Source organism: Chelonia mydas, chromosome 1, assembly GCF_015237465.2.
Source record: "Chelonia mydas isolate rCheMyd1 chromosome 1, rCheMyd1.pri.v2, whole genome shotgun sequence".
Classification (NCBI taxonomy): Eukaryota; Metazoa; Chordata; order Testudines; family Cheloniidae; genus Chelonia; species Chelonia mydas.
This window is the reverse complement of record NC_057849.1, coordinates 66085660-66107462: the sequence shown is the minus strand read 5'-3', so window position 1 is coordinate 66107462 and position 21803 is coordinate 66085660. Positions and strand designations below refer to the sequence as shown.

Here is a 21803-nt window from a genome sequence, read left to right as displayed (position 1 = left end):
TTGCTTTATTTTTCTTGTAATGAAAAATGTTGCTTTGACTATTAAGGGGCCAAAATGGATAAGTAGCACCACATGTAACTATACTTGTTGTCCTTCAGTAGGAAAAACCGCATAAGGAGTTAAGGAAGTAAAAAATTGTTCTTAAGAGAAAGAGAACTCTAATTTTTTTTCTTTGTGCTACCTGCTACTGTACAGGTACATCACACACCATGCTTCATAGGTTTCAGGCATGTAATTTAGCTAAAATGATACAATGGCAGAGCTTTAAACTTATTTGTCAAGTTCTCAAGTGACTCTGTGCAGTTCCAGCTGAAGATGCATACAAAGCAGTTAATTTGCTACCACCAAGGAAAAAAATGTTATAACATGAAAAACATTCCCTCCCTTAGCTCAAAATTATCTAGTGCCTAGGGAGCCCGAGTATTTGTAAAGCTGGTATCATGCATATGCTTCCAGCGTAACTGCTACACATATACACATGGCATCCATCTCTATGTAAAAATAGACTTAATTGTCCCTAGTATGATTATGTGAAAATCTCTGCTCTGGACATTTAATACAAAATAAATAAGTAAAAGGACAAATGTTATGTTGGAGAATTACTGTTACATTACTGGCAGGGTTTGCAGACAGAATTTGCTCTGCATCATGGCTGTCAACAAAACAGTTTATTTGTACCTTCTAAATAGAAACAGTGGTCTTTTTGTAGTATGATATTTGGTACTTCTCATAGCCGCTTAATCAAATTCAGTGCTGTTTCCATTAGGAAATGCTTGAACTGGAACTTCATTTCCCATTTGTTCTCATTTTTCTTTTTCGATTGCCATTCCTCCCTTCTTCACCCATATCAGCCTTCCTAGAACCTAATTGACTGGCAAGGCAGGAGAGGAGTCATTTTTGAAGCTATGCCCATTAATGGTTTTGGGTGAGCTGCAGGGGTATTCTACAGCTTAGTGTAATATTCAGCTCGCTACTGGCAAAAGAGTGCAATACCTAGGCAAAGCACCTGATCTCAGATTTTTCAGCATTTTGAAAAATTCCAAGCCTATGGCATGTCCAGACCTCTGGTCTGGCAGTTCATGCAGAATAGTGGTCCATTAAAATACCGATGCAGTTGCACAAAACTAAAGCAAACACACAAACAAGAGGAATGCCTAATCTGAAATTATCTGAATCTCCGTGCTAATGTTTGCATCAGAGGAAATGGCGACATTAGCAATGATCTTAATTCCAGATGAAAAATGTGTGTATAACTTTAATAAAAATGAATTCTTCTTGCAAAGGAGCACAAAAATCTGTAACATGCTAGAAATTTGACATCCCTCATGAATTATAACAACAAACACTATAACTGCTCAAGGTCTTTATTTTTGTAATGCTTATGATTATCCATTTTCCTCCACAAGTCTATAGGCTCTTAAGTGTTCCTTCTGGTGGAAAAAAAGTCACTCTGTAAAATGACACCTTGCTGGTACATATACATATTCACAATATGACTTCTATGTCATATTTACTTAGCATACTAGTCAAAACAAGATTTAAGCTATTCTTCCACATAGTTATTTCCATACAAAAATAAAGGTGCATTCCTCCTCCTTGTCTATCTACCTACAGAACTGTGGTAGACACTATCAGAAGTATACAATTTAACTTTTGTTTTCTAAAGAGTAAGTCTTAACCCATGTTTATTTACAGGTTTTTCCATGACCGTCTGCCTCTCCTGGTATTGTATAACCACTAGCTTTGGATCTTGAACTTCGACTTTAAGTAAGCCGGGCTCACCACCAGTAATAGCTGGGCAGGAGGGAGATCTGTTATATGCAGCTTTTCTCTTTTCTAACAGAAAAATAGAGAAGAAAGTTTACTTTACTAGAACAATGTACCTGTAATATTCATTGTGATATATCACTGTTCCCCTGTTGGATTTGCTAGCAATGCACTCTGAGCCAGAAATTCCTGTTTCAAAGCCTCAAGAGGCCTGACCTCTTTCTTTCCATTAGGTCTTTGGCTTCTGAACACTAACTCAAATATCATTTATGTAAATAAATTAGCAGTTTAACTATTTGATTAATAAGAGTACTTCTTAGGGAGCCAGAGTTGGGGATAAAGAAAGGTTTCAATAAACCTCACTGTAATATATAAGCCTCTGCCCTTCTGACAAGTTGACATCACATATTTAGCAGCTAATTTCTTAAAACACAATCAAGTGTAAACAGTGACAGCAATCCTGTAGAGTGCATCTGCATTACAAAATGCTCCTATGATATATTACTATGGATACTTTCAGACACTAGAACCTACTGGTCTACATCATGTTCAAGTGAATTCAGTGGCAGCTGGATGTTCCGATCTGCCTCCAACATTTGCAGCCACAGTTCAATGCATCTGCACACCTTCAGGGAGTGTTTCAGAGGCTTACTGACCCTCTGGACAGAGTACTGAAATTAACATCTACAGTACCTTCGGGGCTATGTATTGGCAGCCTGTAGAATGAGAAATTGGAACGAAAATTAAAAAAAGATAAGCACTGAAGTAAAAAGACATAAGAAAAGAAATATGAAAATGGCCAATAGACATGAATAAAGAAAAGGTAACTCTTTAACCAATTAACTGTTCTCCAGTAGAAAAAGTGACATTAGGTATTCTGAACTTCAAAATGGAAAACAGAGAGGGGAGAGGAAATTATATATGAAACATAAAATGTCTACTCTAATATTTACTAGAAATAGGCAATCAAAACTCATTTCGTATAGACTGTTCAAATTCAGTCTCTTTTTTTCCAAGAAAATCTGAGCTGTAGCATTTAATAAGTGAAAGTTATACAAAATCATTTTTTATTTTATTTTTCTTATGGGTAGCATATCTTTTATAAAACAATCCGCAAATGTCGTCTTTGAGTATAGTGGCCTCTTCAATCCCAAACTACAAATCTAATGAGGACAAAAGTGGAGAATAAAGTATTTCAGACACAGAGGATTATTAACTACAGTATGTGCATTTCTGTTGCTTTGTATTTTCTGATTTTGAAGGGGAAAGCACAGAGTTTTCTAAATGCTTTCAGTGTCACTGCTAGCCAACTCTAGCTCTGATGATAACATGCATCTTTGATGACATGGATGAACACATCTAAAATTCAAGTCTTCCTTCTAGCAAAGCTGTAATCCTGTACAGGAGGTCAAGGAAAATACGCCTATTAAACCCAACCAGTTAGAAGCTGTAAGCAACATTTTCCTATTAGGATTTCTCTCTCTGCTTTGCTATCTGATTTCTACAGGGATATGCACCTGTTTACCATGCTAAATCCTGTTGTTCATATTTTGCTTCTAACACATTTCCTTTGTTCATTTCCTAGTGGTAGACAAACAGAATTGGTGTTAATGGTAGCATTCTCCAAAGACACAGTCAATACAGATGCAGCTAATCCCCTACTGCTTATTATTCAGCAATCAGTGCCTGCCAGTAGAATTTGGGAGTCCCAAAAGACTGTGTTAAAAGGAAAGGGTTAAATTCAGCTTGCTTCTCTGCTCTTGAGACTATTCATCATATTCATGGAACCAATTCCATGGAGGGAGCTAAGGTTGCCAGTTAAGTTAAACTAAGCTAGATGGATAGGAGTCCAAGAGAAGGAGATCACCGTAAGGATCTAAAGAAGCGTTCTTTTAAGGGTGGAAGCAATTTGAGCAAAGATGTTTCTTTTAATCAGATTTATAGTTCCAGATATGCCTTGTAAAAAGTTCCATTTGCTAGATATCACCTGTAGAGCTACACTACCTAAAAAATTATCATATTAAAAGTAACTTTCTGGGTTACGTAAGTCAAAACATTAAAGTTAACTTATTCACTTTCTCTATTCCTCCCTCCATAACACCCACAAATTAAAATTAAAAAAACAACTATTAAGTGACAATTTTTGAGAGATAAATTGAATCACAAAGGCCTACAGAGGGGAACCTGAGATCTTTGAGGATAGATTTAAATAGAGAGTTAAAATCCTTCTAAAATGTCACATGCAATCTTCAAACACAGTAATGGGCTAGGAGCTGAAATGCCTGACTTGCCAACTTAGCATTTAGAATTTTTTTGATCTGCCCAATACTTAGGCCCATCCACCAAAATCACGGAAAGGATCAAGTGTTTGGGACAGAGCAAAGAAAGACAATAAACATCTTGGCCGTTTATTGTATATGCTTTCATGCTCACAAGCCATGCTGGGAGCTCTCTGAGCAAGTCCCTTTGACTTTGTTGTACAGCTACACATGAAGCTTACTTTTGTCTTTCCTCGTTTACAGTCTTTAAAAAAGGAAGCAAATTTCTATCTTGACTTCATTGAGAATACTTATATGCTTAAAAGTAGGCATGTGCTTAAGTACCTTACTGAATTGGGGCCTATGCTAATGACGTTTTTATACACAGAAAAGCTGTTACTGGTGCAGAGCTGAATCTTGCCTATCACAGTTTGGGCAAAGGTGAATTTTGGGAAGGAGGAAATTTCTGTTTGATGGGTAGACTTAAAATAATGATGGCTGTCAGAAAGGCTTGCAGGGATGGACAGTTTGAATAAGTCCCCGGGGAAAGGGACTAGTTTCAGGGGGCAGGTTAGTCAGGTAAAGGTAAAAGATAAAGTCAATTTATCACATCTCTCTGCAATTTATCATATTGAGATCAGCTTCACATATGTATATGTTAAATTCATAAGGATATTAGGGATATATATTATGGGGACAAAACTGTCATCCTACAAATGGATGAAAAAGATTTAATTATGCTGTTACTATACTGTAATTCTAAAAGCACAAAGAAGCCATATCAAAATTGGGAGTATGGGAATAAAGCTCACAAGACTTGCATGACAGAACATAAGATACAAGGCTTGCTTTGACCCTGTACACCTCCCACGCTGCAATCAAGTGAACTGACAACAAGCCAGAGGTGTTCACTGCTTGAGCAGGTGAAAAAGGTGATTGTAAGAAGTGTGAAGATAATTCTGTATCCATAATACATTCATCCCAATGTGCAAGGGCATCTGTTAAAATGCTTTCTCTTAACAAGCAGCTTTAGAGATCCCTATGACAGCAGCTGAAGAATCATAGACAGAGGATAAATTAACAAGGAGCTATGACGTGGCACAATGAAAGTGGAGAACATCTATTGTGAGGAACACAGACCATGAATAAAAGTGGTGATAATTTAGTAGCAAATAAATACTTTGAGGACCAGCTGTTACTCTCTGTTACATGAAGCAAAATCTGCTTTAAAAGTTTCCAAACCTCTGATAGGATTTGCTGTGTTTTCCTTCTGCTTTAAGGGAGGCCTCTTAGTGGAATGTGGGAGCCATGGCTCTGTGGCGTGCAGGTAGGAGCAGAGAAGGTAATGAGCAGAAGAGGGTAATGAGTATGCAGCCCTTTCTCTCTAGCATGCTCCTCTCAAGTGCAAATCTACCTGGGAGTCACCCACCAAAATCACAGAAAGGGTCGAGAGTTTGGGACAGAAAAAATAAAGTCCCCCCGCCCCATTTATTATACATATACTCTTTCAGTGCTCACAAACCAAATTTTGCATTCAGGCCCTCATATTCAGCAGGTACTAGTGGTCTTGCTTGCAATTTGATTTGATCACATCACTCCTCCCTTCAAATCTTGACCACCCCTTTGTCAGCTTCTTGCACAAATGCCTCTGCCTTCTTCCTTGCCCCCCTCCCATGACCTCCTTGAACTCATCTGAAAGACCACTACTCTTCCCACATTTAATTCTCTTTTGAAGACCTACATCTAATATACTGTCTACAATTCTTAGTTGACTATATATATCAATATATATCCCTCTTGCATATATAAATACAAGTAAATAAAGGGTTATTATACATATATAATATACAGGGATATCTATCTATCTATCTATCTATCTATCCGTCCATCCTTGTATTTATTTTCCCAGGCATTCAGGAATGGAAAGTTCTTGCCCAAGCAGCTCACAGTCTCAGGACAGATAGATAGATAGGACTGGCCATAATATATCTCCCTCTTTATTCTTCTTCTTTCCCTAACCTCTGTCAACTTATCTATCTGTCCTGAGACTGTGAGCTGCTTGGGCAAGAACTTTCCATTCTGGAATGCCTGGGAAAGTGCCCAGCACATCATGAGCGTTACCATAAACTAACTAACTAATCAAAATCAGCTAAAATGTTCAAATATGGGTTTCTGAGGTTAGTCAACTAAGTGTGTATTCAAGCACCTAATGAGGACTGAGGTGCCTAAATATAGATATAGATTTGAACCTTTAGATGCAAACATTTGAAGATTTTGGACTTAGATCCTAAATACTGACTTCCGAGCTCTTCTCATGGCAAGGTGGGAAAATATCCTTTGCAGACAATTCTGCTATCAAATATAAGCAAAACTGCAGAGCCAAACATCCAAATGGATTGTTTTTGTTTCTGTGGCAAATAGAACTCAGCCTATTTTCATAATGAAATCTTATATAAAAGAGTTTTTATTTGTGATATCTGCTATTTCTCACACTCATGTTTTCAGGAACACAGTTTTTAAATTTCTTGGATGACATGCTATAACTTGTCATGCCCAGCTGGGCTGAATCACTCGGCAAGAAATCTGCACATGGTTAATGAAACACCTTGCATCCACCAAGTAGACAGGAAAGAAGAACTAATTTAAAGAAACTTGCTTATAATCCTATCCCCTCCATGAAGGTAGAGAGTATCACTGATGCTAGAGATTGGCCTATGGGGACCCTAATGGCATTGACCAGACATGGAGAACAGCAAACAATCTCCTATACATACTGGTACAGGGCAAGAAAGCAGCAAGAGCTGACAGAGAATCTAAGAGAGTGCTGGCCATAAGAGTCTGAGGTACTTACATCTACTCAGAACATAACTCTATTAAAAAACAGATACCCAACATACTATGGGTCTTATGCAAACAAACCAGAGTATACACATAAGGCCCAATCCTACAATCTTGATTCGGGCAACAGTACCATTGACAATAATGGGAGCTTTGTCTGAATCTGGACAGCAAATTCTGACTCATCATTCTCTAGAATGCAAGAACCACAATCTCTAGACAACAGGTCGGCAACCTTTCAGAAGTGGTGTACCGAGTCTTCATTTATTCACTTTAATTTAAGGTTTCGCGTGCCAGTAATATATTTTAACGTTTTTTTAGAAGGTCTCTCTATAAGTCTATATATTATATAACTAAACTATTGTCATATGTAAAGTAAACAAGGTTTTCAAAATGTTTAAGAAGCTTCATTTAAAATTAAATTAAAATGCTGATCTTATGCCACCGGCCCGTTCAGCCTGCTGCCAGCCTGGGGTTCTGTTCGCCTACGCCAGCAGCAGGCTGAGCAGGGCCTGGGGACGGGACCCAGCTGGCAAGGGGCTGGCAGCCAGAACCCCAGACCGGCAGTGGGCTGAGCGGGGCTGGCGGCCGGGACCCCAGACTGGCAGTGGGCTGCGCGGCTCAGCCTGCTGCCGGTCTGGGGTTCAGTCCGCCGGTTCCTGCCAGCCAGGGTCCCGGCTGCCGGCCCCGCTCAGCCCGCTGCCAGTCTGGGATCCTGGCCCTGCCCACATAGAGTGGGTACCTACCTTCTCCCTGGTTCTAGCTCATTCTGTTCCTCTCTCTCTCTGCACTGAGCTGAGGGTGGGAGTGCACTGAGCACAGGGCTGGGGGTGAAGAAGCAGGCTGGGGGTTGGGGTGTACGGTCTGGCCACGAGCTAGAATGGGAGGGGACTCAGGGTTGGGGTTTGGGTGTGGAGTGCTTACCTGGGCAGCTCCTATTTGGTGCGAGGGGTGCAGGTGGGAATGTGGGGAATGGGGGGGCGTGCAGGAGCTCCCGTTTGGTGCTCAGGGTGGGGGTGCGAATGTGGGGGGTGCAAGAATCAGGACATGGGGTGTGAGGGGGCTGGGTAAGTGTAGGGGGTACTGGAGTCAGGGCTGGGGTCATGGGGAGGTGCAGGGGTGAGGGCAGGAGGCTAGAGTGTGTGGGAGGTGTAGGGGTCAGGGCAGAAGGCTGGGTGTGTGGGGAGTGCAGGGGTCAGGGCAGAGGGTTGGGGGTGTGTAAGGGGGGTGCAGGGGTCAGGGCAGAGGGCTGGGGGTGTGGGCTGGGTTGTGGGGGTGCTCCCAGCCCCCTGCCCAGAGCGGTTCACAGCAGGGGGCTGGAGGGCATATGCCCTGATTCCACCCCCCATCCCCACCTCGTCTCCGCCTCCTCCCTGGAGCAGCAAGCGCGCTGCAGCTCCGCTTCTCCCCCTCCCTCGCAAGAGTCATCAGCTGATGGGCGGCAGGGAGGGAGAGGAGGGGCAGGAATGCAGCACTCTGGGGGAAGAGGAGGGGGAGGGGGGAGCTCGCCTGCCTTGCAGCAGCAGCCGGCACGGAGGCGGAGAAGAGCAGGTCTGGGCGGGCAGGATTTTTAATGGCTTGCTGCTGCCTGCTGGGGTCCCGGCCTGGGTTCAGCAGGGGGCTGAGTGGAGCCGGTGGCTGGGACTCAGCAGGCAGCAGCATGCCATTAAACATCGGCTTGCGTGCCATCTTTGGCACGCGTGCCAGAGGTTGCCGACCCCTGCTCTAGACCCACTGGTTCATAAACCTTGGCTCTCCAGTAATTTAGGTAATTTTTAAAATATAATTTTAAGTGGCAAAAAGGATTTGTTTAAAAAGGAAAGCACACTCATGAATGGAGCCCTTTAGGTAAGAATTTCAATGTCGGACAAATGTCAAGGTAAGGCAAACTTTATACTTAACAACCTTAATTATGCCTTTTTTTTTACATACACAGAAAAACACCATTCACTAAAAAAGTTATTTATTCAGTGGTCATTCTGAAAAAATAAAGGCAAAAACCCTAACAAAAAAGCATTTACACATGCACACACGTTATACACAGACTAAAACACAGAGGCAGTAAATAGGATGTCTGACATATACCTGCCTTACTTAAGGGCAAAATTTAAAAAAACTAAAAACAACTCCGCCCAAACATTTAGTGGTTACAGAAAACACCCAATCCACCTTTTGAGTAAGTTGCTGCCTTTCCCACTGTTCAATCACAAATCCCTGCAAGATCAGCTTATTGCTTTGATAAAGGACTGTGGTTAAGCACAGGTGGATTTTTTAAAACTAACATCAAGCAAAAATAAAAGAAAATCCTATGCAATGCAAAGGCTAACAAAGGATTGTTCATTTCCGATAAAAGCTAAACAACAATGCGTTTCAGCACAACTTTCCCCCATTTAGCTTTATCAGAAATACCCAGCAAGTATTTTTCACCATTTAGCTTTATCAGTAATAAATAATTAAAGCAAACACTTCATGTTAAATTCTGTCATATAAGTAAATATGGGAGTACATCTACCTTGAGAAAATGAATGGGCTGAATTTTCAGAGGTACTGAGCAACTACAATTCTCTTAGACCCCCCTCAAAGTTGTAGTTGCACTGCACCTCTCAGGAACTGGCTCAATGGGAGTTTTGCAATGGTAAAGAGAGCAGGATTTGGCTTCTATTGTCCAGGGCATCTGCACTCCTAAAAAAATTATACATGAGGAACATGGAAAACAACTACAAAAAAGAAGGCAGTTTCTACTAGGTATAAGCTGCTGATGATGACAAATGCTGTTATTTGTTAAAAATCATTTACTTAGTTGGGGATTGGTCCTGCTTTGAGCAGGGGGCTGGACTAGATGACCTCCTGAGGTCCCTTCCAACCCTGATATTCTATGATTCTATGATACTTTGTTTTCTTTTTCATTCCACCGTTTCACAGGCTATTTTCAAACTCAGAAAAAAATGATGTGATGTGCTTTTGTTAGATGACATAGGTATAATAACAAAATGATACACTGATTTCTATAGAGGTCACCCTTTTCATTAATTACTAGAAACCCACAAACCAGAAGAATATTCATCAAACATGGCAAAACCTGAACAGTTATTTCTTTAGTTATGTTACTCTGCATGTGATCATCACTTCCACTCTTTTCTTCTTTAATTACAGATTTAATAAATCAAAATTATTTCTAACCACCATCATGTGACATCAAGTGTGACAGTGAGTTGGTATATATATGTCAATCTGTTTCTCAATCTCTCTCTCACTTTCACGCAAAATGGAAGAATAATGTTTCAAGCCCAATAAGTTTTGGTCAGACGCAGAAATCTCCACAGACAGACAGTGATTTGAGTGAATATCTTTCTTCTCTGAGCTGCTGGAGAATCCTCTCCAGCTGATTTCTATGTCTTGCAGTAAAGCAGATAATGACTAGATAAAGTATTTCATGTACTTTAGCAAAAACTGCCTTTTCAATAAATTTACACTAGGCAGTAATGAGCTATATTGTGTGGCAGTTAATCTGCTCTAAAAAAAGTAGGAAGAAATTCTTCTGCCTGGCTCTCAGGTATTAAGTCCGAACATCTTTTATGTTGACAGTTTAGCTCCAGGCTATAAAACAGAAGAACCTGTTCTACATCTACTGTTTAAAACAAGCGCAGAAAACCTAAACCCCCATCAATCTGCTGCCTTAGTTTTACGACTTATCTGTGGCAAAAATGAATCATAAGAAAGATTTGTCCTGATTCCACAGACAGATCCATCAACATGCTGGTGCTTGCGAACCATAAAATTCCTACAGAGATTGGTGGTAGTAGTAGACTTGCAGTATTAAATGTGTTAAAGTGTTGAACTATGGATATTCATGTCTGATAAATTTCAGTGAAAGTCTGCAGTAAGAGCATGCCCAGAAAACGTACACGCACACACACAGATACATTTTCATTTCTTTCATACCTCTACCCTCTCTGCATTGCATCCCATCTTTTATAAAGTTCTGTCAGGACTAATGCAAATATAATAAGACAGAGTGATTTAACTTTGAATATTATTCAGATGAAATTTTGGTTCAACTCTTCTGGAATATAAAATGCATACAAATCTGCAGTCTCTTTCTTCATCATGTTACTTGTAAGCCCTTTAAGAAATAATACAGTCTTGTCAAGTTCTGCGCCATAGCCTTAAAAAATAAACCTAGGAAGATTCATAATCTTACATGTAAAATTCTGATCACAAGAGAAGACAGCTAGCAGATGAAGTATTTGCTCACCTGGCAGAAGCAGATCAACAGACTGAAGTCTACTTGTGATGGTGTGTAGGGTGAGGATAGCAAAGGAAAGCAAAGTCGGGAATGCTTGAAAAATAAAATATTTTTAGTTAACAAGTAGAAAAATAAAATGTTGGGAAAAGGGTCCATTTCAATTCTGAATCCCGCTCCCCAAATGGTCTCTGCTTTTGTATAAAACAACCTTTTTGAATGATCATCTCTAAGAATAGGGCAGCAGTGTCACAGAAATGCATGAGGCCTCCAGTCAAGGACTAATGGCCAATTCTGTGAAGGATCTACTCAGGAAAAACTCCCATTGAAGTCAATGGGTAAATTATTCTATGTGCAAATGATAGTGGGAGTGTCATACTGGTGATTCAAATAGTTTCAGATAATAGTGTGTTGTCTCTGTATGTATGTATCTTTCAGCACTTCATTTTGGCTATACCGTGGCTCACTACTGACAGCAACTTCAAGGTAACAATGTACTAATAGTCAAAACCAGAAATTATCCGCTAATGAGAGGAAAAAATGGGACCCACTCTCTTTCAAGTAAAAGTATTGCCTTTGCTCTAAAGTCTGAGGTGTGTTGGGGGATGTCTGAAAGGTGACATTAAAAAAATAAATAAAAAGTTTTAGTATAGTTTAATGGCATTTATCCCACAAAGATTGGGAACAACTGTCCAATCTATTGATTATTTAAATATTTGTACAGAAAGTAAAAACAATTAATTATATAAGATAATAGGGGAAAAAAACACCTACTCATGCAAAGTACTTGCAGTTTTTTTGACCTGATATCAAATTCATTTAATCTACTTTATGAAATTGCTTGAGGAAACATTCAGCTGTTTTCTGAAAGATTGACTTGGGGATTACTGAAGCTGTATAATTGTTCAAATGATCAGACTTAAAAAGAAACACTTTGTTTTACATTAATCTTACTGAAATGGGCAATGAATTTGAGAAATAGATTGCTGTCTAAAAGTCTTGCCAAAAAAATGTCTAGCTGAGAGCAACTGTAGCTCCTTTTTAATTTTTTTTATTTTGAACAATCTCATTTTCTTACTTTCAATCTTTATTCAACATCTGTTGTTTCCCCCTCCTCTGTAACATAATTATGCAGAATTCCAGCGTAAAACAGGTTGAGTAGGCAGCTTAAACATTTTTTCGCACTGTTGCCCTGCAGATCTTTTTCTTTCTTTCTTTCTTTCTTTCTTTCTTTCTTTCTTTCTTTCTTTCTTTCTTTCTGTTTAATTTGTGTATGTTTCTATCCTGCTCTTAAAGTGTGCTCTCACAACATATGGAAGCACCTGAAAGTAATTCTGGGATATGCACATGTTTATAAGGCTACTATTATTATATTCAGCACATCAAAGAGCAGAGTGAAAGGCATGTTATTTGTTTTGTTGAAGCAAAAGCAATTAATCTATGAGTCATCTTGTTACCACAGTCAAATTGATACTCCAGTGAGTTTTCCAGAGCTTTTAAAGAGATTCTTTATATAGGTTCACAGTCTTTCAGTATTCATAAATGTTCTCTTCTCCAACCGGCTTATTTTTGCCTTCCTAAATTTGACATAAAACATATATATCTTATCACATATATCTTAAAAGTAGTCACGCTTCTCTGATAAATACTTCTCATTTTGTAATACTTCATTTCAGTAAGGAGCACTTGACACTCAACCTAAAAAAAAAGTGGAAAATGTTACACTGACAAGTGTTTGCTCTGTCCAAAAGGTCCTCTGAAACACACAGCTCCTTCATGCAAACAGAGAGTGGTATAACATGCTCCGTTTTCCATGAATTTTCAGAGATCATTTATTAGGATGAATAAGGGGTCCTAATTCCAATGTACAAGTTAAAAATATGTTGTAACAAGTAGGAGCTAACCAAGAAAAACAACAAAATGGTCTAATTAATCTTCACTTTATCCATATTAGAATAAAAGGGTAAAAAACAATGAAGAAGCGATTGAAGTCATATTCAAAAGAGGATACTAGATAGAAATTGTTAGGCGGGATCTCATCTTACATATGATGGATCACAAGTGCATAAAACACAGCAGATTCTGGAAAAATGTGTGCTAGAGCAATTCGATACTCCTATCTTCAGGTCTTAGTAAATATCTCACCTCAGATTATCCAGTGAATACTAAATTATTGTAAACAAGATGGATCCAAATCATTCTTAATAATTTAAAACAGAATATTTTATCCACAAGGTTATGAATTAATAGTTCATCAAGTTTGTGCTCTGAGGACTGAGAAAGGCTTTTTATGTTGGAATATGGTTTTTGTTTTAATATTATCACAGTTTGTTATACAGTATTTGTGGACACCTTTGTGTATTCTCTCCATATTTCTTGGCAGGCTGTTATGCAAAATGTTGATTTTAATCTTTTTCCGGTTTGCTCTGCAGCGTGACATTTTTATTCTATGTTGGGTTCCACTGACAGTTTATGTTACAGTGGGAAGAGATACTACCCCGTATTAATAGAACAGAATATCATTTGCAGGCCCCTTTCTGTTTTCTCGCAAAAGATTACCTTATACTTTTTACTTTTAGTTTTTTAGTGCTGGAGACAAAACTTAATTTCCTAGTATTCCTAGTTAGCTTCTGCTCTTTAAAGAAGGTCATAAAATAGTGTGCAGCTCCTAAGCTTCAGGCTTTTCAGTAAAAGAGAAATCATGATATTCCACTAGCAGAGTCAGATGTAGATGAATAAAAGAATGCTTTTGAACTAAATATGAACAGAAAATATTTCAGAAAGCTTAATATCTTTTCTTTGGGCAAAATTACATTTAGGAGACAGAGTTACAGATTATCAGATTATTCCACTTTTTTTTTGTTCTCCTGAAAGACGTCTGTTTTTTTCCCCCAAGCAGAAGGTTAAAAATCATTTTGAAATGAAACACCTCAGATTTTAAATCTCTTTCTGTGATAAGGTAATGACATGCATGTGATTTTTTTTAAATGGCATCTAGTTCTAGAAGCTGCTCTAATAATGAAAGATGACGTGTGTAGTTTTTGTCAATTTGGCTGTAAAGTTAGCCATAAATATGTGCATATTTAACATGGAAATTTCTTTTGTAATGTAAAATTTTACTTTGGAAAAAAATACTATTTCTGTGCAGACGTTCTTCTGCATATGCTTGAGACAAATTTCTTTACAGTTTTGGTTTTAATTTACTGGAGTTACAAAAAACCCTTTTATTCCAAACCATCCTCACCTGCTCTCAACAAAGGAATCAAAGCAGAAGAGGCAGTTTAGAAACGGAGAGAAAATGCCACAAAACGTTGAAAGAAGCTAAAAGACAACACCCCACATCTGGCACATCCTGCAATTACCTGAGAAGACTGTGAGGAAGATTAGTTTGTACTAACTGCCACATATCAGTGTATTGTTAGTTATTGTGCACTCATGTGTGCACAGAAAATTGGGAATCTTGGAACTGATCCAGCCAGGTTGTAAGTTGCAGCAAGACTTTTGAACCTAACTGTGTGTAAAAAATCACAACAACATTTTCAATACAAATACAAGAAACTATTTTATATGAGATTGCTACAACTGTGATATTGTTTATAGGAAAGTCTTTCTGCCACATTATTACAGTTTGCTTGGATGAAAAAGAAATGCATACTGTATTGTAGCACTGCAAATTACACCCTGCTCACTTAGCTTCAAACAACTTTTTTCACCAAACAATACAAATATCTTAGGTTTCAGTGTTTCCTGGTGGGAATTCTACAGAACTAAACAGATTTCTATAGGGAATTATGTTGTGATTTAATTTAATTTTTCATGACATTTAGCCCATAACCCACTATGTTGATCTGAAAAAAGATGCAGAATTATATTTTAAATTATTATTATTATTATCAGAATCATGATCAAAGAAAAGAAGAACGATATACAATAGTGTTACGGACATATTATCTGTTGCACATTCGAGTACTCTGCAGAGCAGATTATGTCATTTCTTTAAAAAAAAGAAAAGAAAAGACATAATAAGCCATATATATATACAATCATTATCTTTGAATATGGCTACAAAAAAAGGAGGGAAATAATTTAAACCTTTTCCTTTCAGTGTTAAAATAAAATGGCACACTCACAGTACACACTGGATTGTGATTAATTACCCTGTCTTCTCAGATTTTATATATGAATTCAGAGGACAGTTATTTCTGAGTTAAAGAAGAAAATTTTACATATAAATTTAATCCAAATATTTGTGGGGTTTTTTCTTTCACTAAAAATACAGACCTTGTAAGTGCTATTAATGTCTACACATTTTGGCCACATGCACTACAGTGCAACATCACCTTCTGAGTTCTACCAAGATAGGATAGCTATCAGATGAAAGTACCACACATTCTTTTGCAGGGAAAGAATTTGCTGGTTTTTTTTAAAATGACATCACCGAGTCAATAAGCCTGAAATCAGACCTACCAGCATTTGTGAGTATGCATGCACATTGCCATCCTGCTGATCTGTTCCATTCTTGTGAGAAGTTTAAGAAAATCTAAGACAGTAGTTTCCATCCTTTTTTGCTGAAGCCTCTATTTGTTGTGGATTAGCAGATGGCCACTGAACATGCCCCTCACACTATGTCCTCCTGCCACAGATACCACTAACTTGCTTTTCTCTCTCTCCTCTCTCTTTTCCTTTTCTGTCTTATCTTTCACTGCTTTCTTCCACCATCTTCCTTTCTTAGGGCTTGTCTACACTTACTGGGGGTTCAACGCACAGTGATAGATGAACTGGCAGTCTATTTAGTGGGTCTAGTGAAGACCCGCTAATCGACCGCCAATCACTCTTCTGTCAACTCCTGTACTCCACCTGAACAAGAAGCTCAAGATGAGTTGATGGGAGAGCTCCAGTGGAACTAACGTAGTGTGGACCCCATGGTAAGCAGATCTAAGTACGTCGACTTCAGCTGCGTTATTCACATAGCTGAAGTTGCATAACTTAGATCAATCTCCCCCTGTAGTGTAGACAAGGCCTTAGTCTTTACAATATTTCTACATGTTTTGTCTGATTCACCCCCACCCGTTCCTAATCTCCTGCTGTCTGGGAGGTCTGAGCCCGCTCCCAATTCCTTCACTCATACACAGACTTTATGCTGCTGGGCAAGCAGTATTTATTTGTGCAACAGGGGCAAAAAAAAAGTTTGACTTGTGGGATGCTGCCTGAGCCTGCAATCTTGTATACACGCGATTGCAATCAGCTATTGCAATCAACTACATTAAGGGTCACAAGGAACAAGCATAGAGAAGGAGGATTCTGGCTTTCAGAGAGCAACCTGCTTCTTTTCCCACAGACACAGCAGCATGTTTGCAATGTGTGCATGTGAATTTGCAAACTATGGCTTTTCCGATCCAAAGTGATCACATTTATCTACTCCTTTATCTTCGGCCCACATAACCAGCTTGGTTCCCAAAAGACGGACATGCCCCTCACCCCCAAGTAGAAAACACTGCTGTAAAACTGGGGTGCTTGTAGGTTTCAATACCTTGCCTGCCTAAGTGAACAAAAAGAGAGCACCATGCAAAAGGATGGGGTAACATCTGCATATGATTAAAATTATCAAAAAACTGAGCTTGTTTTGTTTGATGGTAGTGGATCAGATACCACGAGCATGAGTGCAGTATAAAGACTAATATATAACAGAGAGATTGAGAGAAAGATCACATTGTCGAGAAGCTGGTATTTGTTTCCGTATCAGCATAGGCAGCGGGCATAATAGGCCAAGGCAGTCTAAGCTTCCCCTGGTACAGTGGCTGCCAACCCGCCACCAGATGCCTGGGCCGTTGGGGGCCCACCTGCACTCTGCCTCTTCCTGTCCCTGCTGCACCCCTTCCCTGAGGCACCCACCCAACTCTGCTTGGCTGAGTCCCTCCTCTCCTCCACTCCACGCCCCCTCTCCGGAGATGCCCGCCACTCGGCACATCCCTCCTCTCCTCCACCCCCCCATGAGGTCCCTCCTGCCCACTGAATCCCTCCTCTGCTCCATAGCCGCTTTTCCCCCGCAGAGACGTGGTGAGTGATGGGCAGAGGCCTCGAGGGGGAGGGGGATGGAGAAGAGGAGGGATGTGGTTAGCGTGAGCGGCGGGGGCCTAGGGGGAAGGGGTGTGTGGAGAAGAGGAGGGCCAGAGGGAGCGGTGGGCGGTGGGGGCCTTGTGAAGGAGGGGGTGGAGGAGAGGAGGGAAGTGGGGAGTGACGGCGGAGGGGGCTGAGCGGGATAGAGAGCTGGAGGTGAGGAGGGACGTGGTGAGCGGGGTGGGGGGGTGCAAGGGTGGACCATGGGTGGGGTCTGGGGCAGAGTGGGGGTGGAGTATGGGCGGAGCCATGGGAGAAAGAGGCAGGACAGCGAGCTAGCCTCCCCCAGGAGAAGCTTCACCCATGACCCATGCATATCAGACTGTTTTTTTGAAAAGTACATTTCAAAAAATCAGAAAATTTTGTAGACTAGGCACAATTTTGGGCCCATCGACCTTGACAGTGTGCTCCCTTTCCTCTAAGCAAATTGTGAACCAGTAAGCCACCAGTGATCACTTGGGGTTGAGAAGAAAATATGAAATGTGTTTCACTTATGAACTAATCCCCATCTTTTTGTTAAATGCATCCACTTCGTCACTGACATATGCTCTTTTCCAATGGACATTAAGAGTAAATGAAATCTCTCAAACGTGAAAACTCCATATTAAAGTTTTTCTCAGTTATTTTTTCCAGTAATTGTAAAATGTGCCCAAGATGATCAGGTTAACTTCTTTTGAACACAATGACCTAATCTATTAATACTGCCTGGAAGTTGCCATTTGAGTTAAGTCTTTTAAGAGAAAGACTACATAGGATATCAAAGCTATAAACAAAGGCAAAATAGTGTATACAATTCATGCTAAAAACAGAAAATAAGATTAGAGGTATTGTTTCTGATCAGAGACAGACAAAGGAACAGAACAAGGTTAGCTAAAAGAAAGAGAAACTGGGGACCCGGGATGTGGGGAAAAGTTGGGGAAAGATTGAAAAGACAGATTTAATGTACAATGGGCAGGAAGTGATCAAAAGGTAAAAAGTCAATGATAAAATCAGAGTAAGAAGCAACGTATCATAATTAATGGGTATTAAGAGGCAATCAGAAAAAGAATGAAATGAGAAAGTCCAAAACAGCATGTGATTAGCAGGGATAAAGAACTAAACAAGAAACAAAAGAAGGGTAGTAGTGCAACAAAAAATATGGAAGAACACTGAGAAAGCTTGAGAGAGAGAGAGCATTAAAAGTAAAAATGCCAGAGCCTGAGGAGAAATGTAATGTAATGATTGGATCAAAGGTGTGTGGTGGAATCACGAGTGTTACTAAAAATGATTAAGAGTAGTAATAATGATGAAGAAGATGACCGAGCCTTTAAAAGAAAAAATCAGGAGCCTGAGAACCTTTTCATTCTTTTAATATGGAAACTAAAGCAGTTCACATAAAAGAGCAATTTGAACCACTTGAAAACGCCACTGACATCAGTGCAATCTGACTAAATGTATACTTCCTAATGCATATTTTAGTGCCTATCAACAGTACATAAGGTATTACACAGAAATGCATGCATAATAATAATACAAGCATAAACCATTCAGCTGTATCACAAATAATAATTATCTGGGACACTAAAAGATCATGGCAAAAGCTAATCTAATAAGTCTTCCATTATCCTTTAATACTTTAAATCTGTGCCGTGAGCTAAACAGTTGTCAAAATTGAGTTCTGTTTACAGCAAGCTGAATAACAGTGAAATAAACAGAGATCACTGCTGAGCTCTAATTACAAAAACAAACTGTTCTCTCTGTAATCGAGCTGAAAAGGTTAGCTCCTTTCCCTCCCACCCCACCCCCACCTTACTTTATGCGTGCAATAGGTATAAAGACAGATGAAAGTTGTGGAGACAGGAATTGTAAGAGATGATGTATAATAGAAAGACCCAACAGATATCCCCTATTAGCAGCTGGTTTGCAGGGATGAGGTCACAGAGAACACAGTGGCTATTTTATACCAGATATAGTATTTCAGTATAACTCAGTTAGTGGCATACTCTTCTATCTCCAGAGCAGGGTGGCTGAAGTGATGCCTACCAGCTGTCTTGATCATGAATAGAGACTACATATGCAAACATGCAGTGCAGCCTTCCGCACAGCTCACGATGGAACACTGTAAACTACACTCTCTAGTCCCCATGATCCATACATCCATGTTCAAAATTATGGCTGCATCTTCTCCATTTAATGCAAATTAAGTGCAGCCTATAGGCCACCTGAAAGTTGACAATGTAGTCCTTGAGGAGGTAAAGTTTGGGTAATCAGGATTTGTACCCTATGCTGCAAGTGTCCAATATTAGAGGGTTCTGTTGGATAGTTGGACAGTTCCTTGTATTCAATATTATCTTATGTTCCGATTTTTTTTTATTTATGGTTCATGATGAAAGATCACATGGCATTTATTGACCACAATGAAGACAATCAAGTCTAGACACTGAGAAGAGAACTTTGCCATCCCAACCATCCCAACCTTGCCAACATTCTCTGTTATATCACAACCACAGATTAATTCACATCTGGCACCAATCCAAATGTTCACATTTGAAGACAAAATGTTGTTGAGTGCATAATAACAGCCATGGCTGCATGCAAACAATCACTACTCTACAGGTATATAATTCATTTCTTCAGAGAAATGTTACTATAATGTAACTAAATTTAACAGTTCCTCAGCAGGTATCACTGGGGTTGAGAATAGCCCACCACAGTCAGACTGTAAAAAACTGTTTTACACAAACCAGTCTCTACTTGTTCACTACCAGAGACAATTCATTTTGTATCATCACTTAAACTATTCTGCTTATGTGGCATCATAGTTACAATCTATATTTCTCAGCTCTGCACCCCAGGGACCAAAACTATTGAAGTAAAAGTAAAGCAAGTAGTCTGAAAAAAGGGTAGTTCCAATTCATTGTGTGAAGACAACTAGAGTCACCTTAGACTTCCAACACTCTTATACTCTTATCTAAGAAGGCCTCTAAATTACTATTCTAAAACACTACCAATCTACGTACACATTTTTTTTATTTTATGAATAACTGATACAACATGCATATGCTCATTGTGTAAAGGTACTATCTTTGTATAAATAGTACACAGTTATTCATTTAAAGAAAACAAATGTATGCTGCTCAAATCAGGGGGAAAGGACCATTGAAAATCCACACTAAGTGCTACTATGGCCTAGAGTATTGTTTCCGTGAATGGTGAATAAAAATACTCAACATGCAATTAAACTTACTTAATTTCCAGTTCTTACAAATCTACATCAGAAATCCTAAAAATTTAAGGCTCATTTAAAATACACCAAGTGGGCAATTAACAGCTTGTTGAGTATGTCAATCAACTGGAGATGCAGAAGGAATTTAAGCAGATACAAGTACTGCCAGTCCTCATGTTTGAAGCCTTTATTTTTCTTCTACTAAATGAGAAAAACTTCAGTCAGTTTACTTCCCTAACAGAACTAAAAGCTTTCTTAGACCGTAGCATTTCTATTTATAATTCTTTGGCATGGCATCGTTTTTAACACCAGGGATGTGAAAAAGTCTTACACTTTGGAAACGGAACGACTACCTTCTTTATCCAGGGTAATTGATAAAACATAAATTTAAACCTCACTACTTACTGCCATGAAATTTCTAACATATTTATCTAGGTACAGTGTATCTGCACTTACACAAGGTTTGCCAAGTCCGATTTCTATAAATGTTAGGATCTTAACATCTTGTTCAACAATACTTTAAATCCTTTTCAGTTACTTTTCCACAGTATGCATCCGATGAAGTGAGCTGTAGCTCACGAAAGCTTATGCTCAAATAAATTGGTTAGTCTCTAAGGTGCCACAAGTACTCCTTTTCTTTTTGCGAATACAGACTAACACGGCTGTTACTCTGAAATCTTTCAGTTACTTTGTCTACAGTACAACTCTTGCGAGCTTTTTACTAGGAAAGGAATCACTTCACAGCACCCATTCATGATTTGAAAAGAGAGCTATTATCCCTGGATATCCTTTTCTATAATTTTCCTCTTTAAGATGGAAGGGCATAAAGTCATTTTTCTAAACAGAAATAATAGCTGAAAAGAAGACTACACCTATTCTCCTCAGTTTGCATTAAGAAAGTTTACATTTGTTTGCACAAAAGAAAAGGAGTACTTGTGGCACCTTAGAGACTAACCAATTTATTTGAGCATAAGCTTTCGTGAGCTCACTTCATCAGATGCATAAAAGTGGGAAATGCAGTGAGGATGTTTTTATACACACAGATCATGAAAAAATGGGTGTTTATCACTTCAAAAGGTTTTCTCTCCCCCTACTCCACTCTCCTGCTGGTAATAGCTTATCTAAAGCGATCACTCTCCTTACAATGTGTATGATAATCAAGATGGGTCATTTCCAGCACAAATCCAGGTTTTCTCTCCCCCGACCCCACTCTCCCGCTGGTAATAGCTTATCTAAAGTGATCACTCTCCTTACAATGTGTATGATAATCAAGGTGGGCCATTTCCAGCACAAATCCAGGGTTTAACAAGAACGTCTGGGGGGGGGGGGGGGAGGTAGGAAAAAACAAGGGGAAATAGGTTACCTTGCATAATGA

General features: G+C 39.3%; 1 protein-coding gene across 14 annotated transcripts in view; it reads right to left on the bottom strand.

Annotated features, from left to right (window-relative positions):
• Nucleotides 1–21803, bottom strand: part of PCDH17 (protocadherin 17) — a 101119-nt gene that overhangs the window by 16578 nt on the left and 62738 nt on the right. For 6 of the 14 annotated variants that reach the window (XM_043533649.1, XM_043533644.1, XM_043533652.1 and 3 more), the window contains one exon: nucleotides 11119–11202. The exons of the other annotated variants lie outside the window; for them this stretch is intronic. In XM_043533649.1, the coding sequence (XP_043389584.1) occupies nucleotides 11119–11202 (84 nt within the window). The remainder of the gene's footprint in view (nucleotides 1–11118; nucleotides 11203–21803) is intronic. 14 annotated transcript variants of the gene reach the window in all.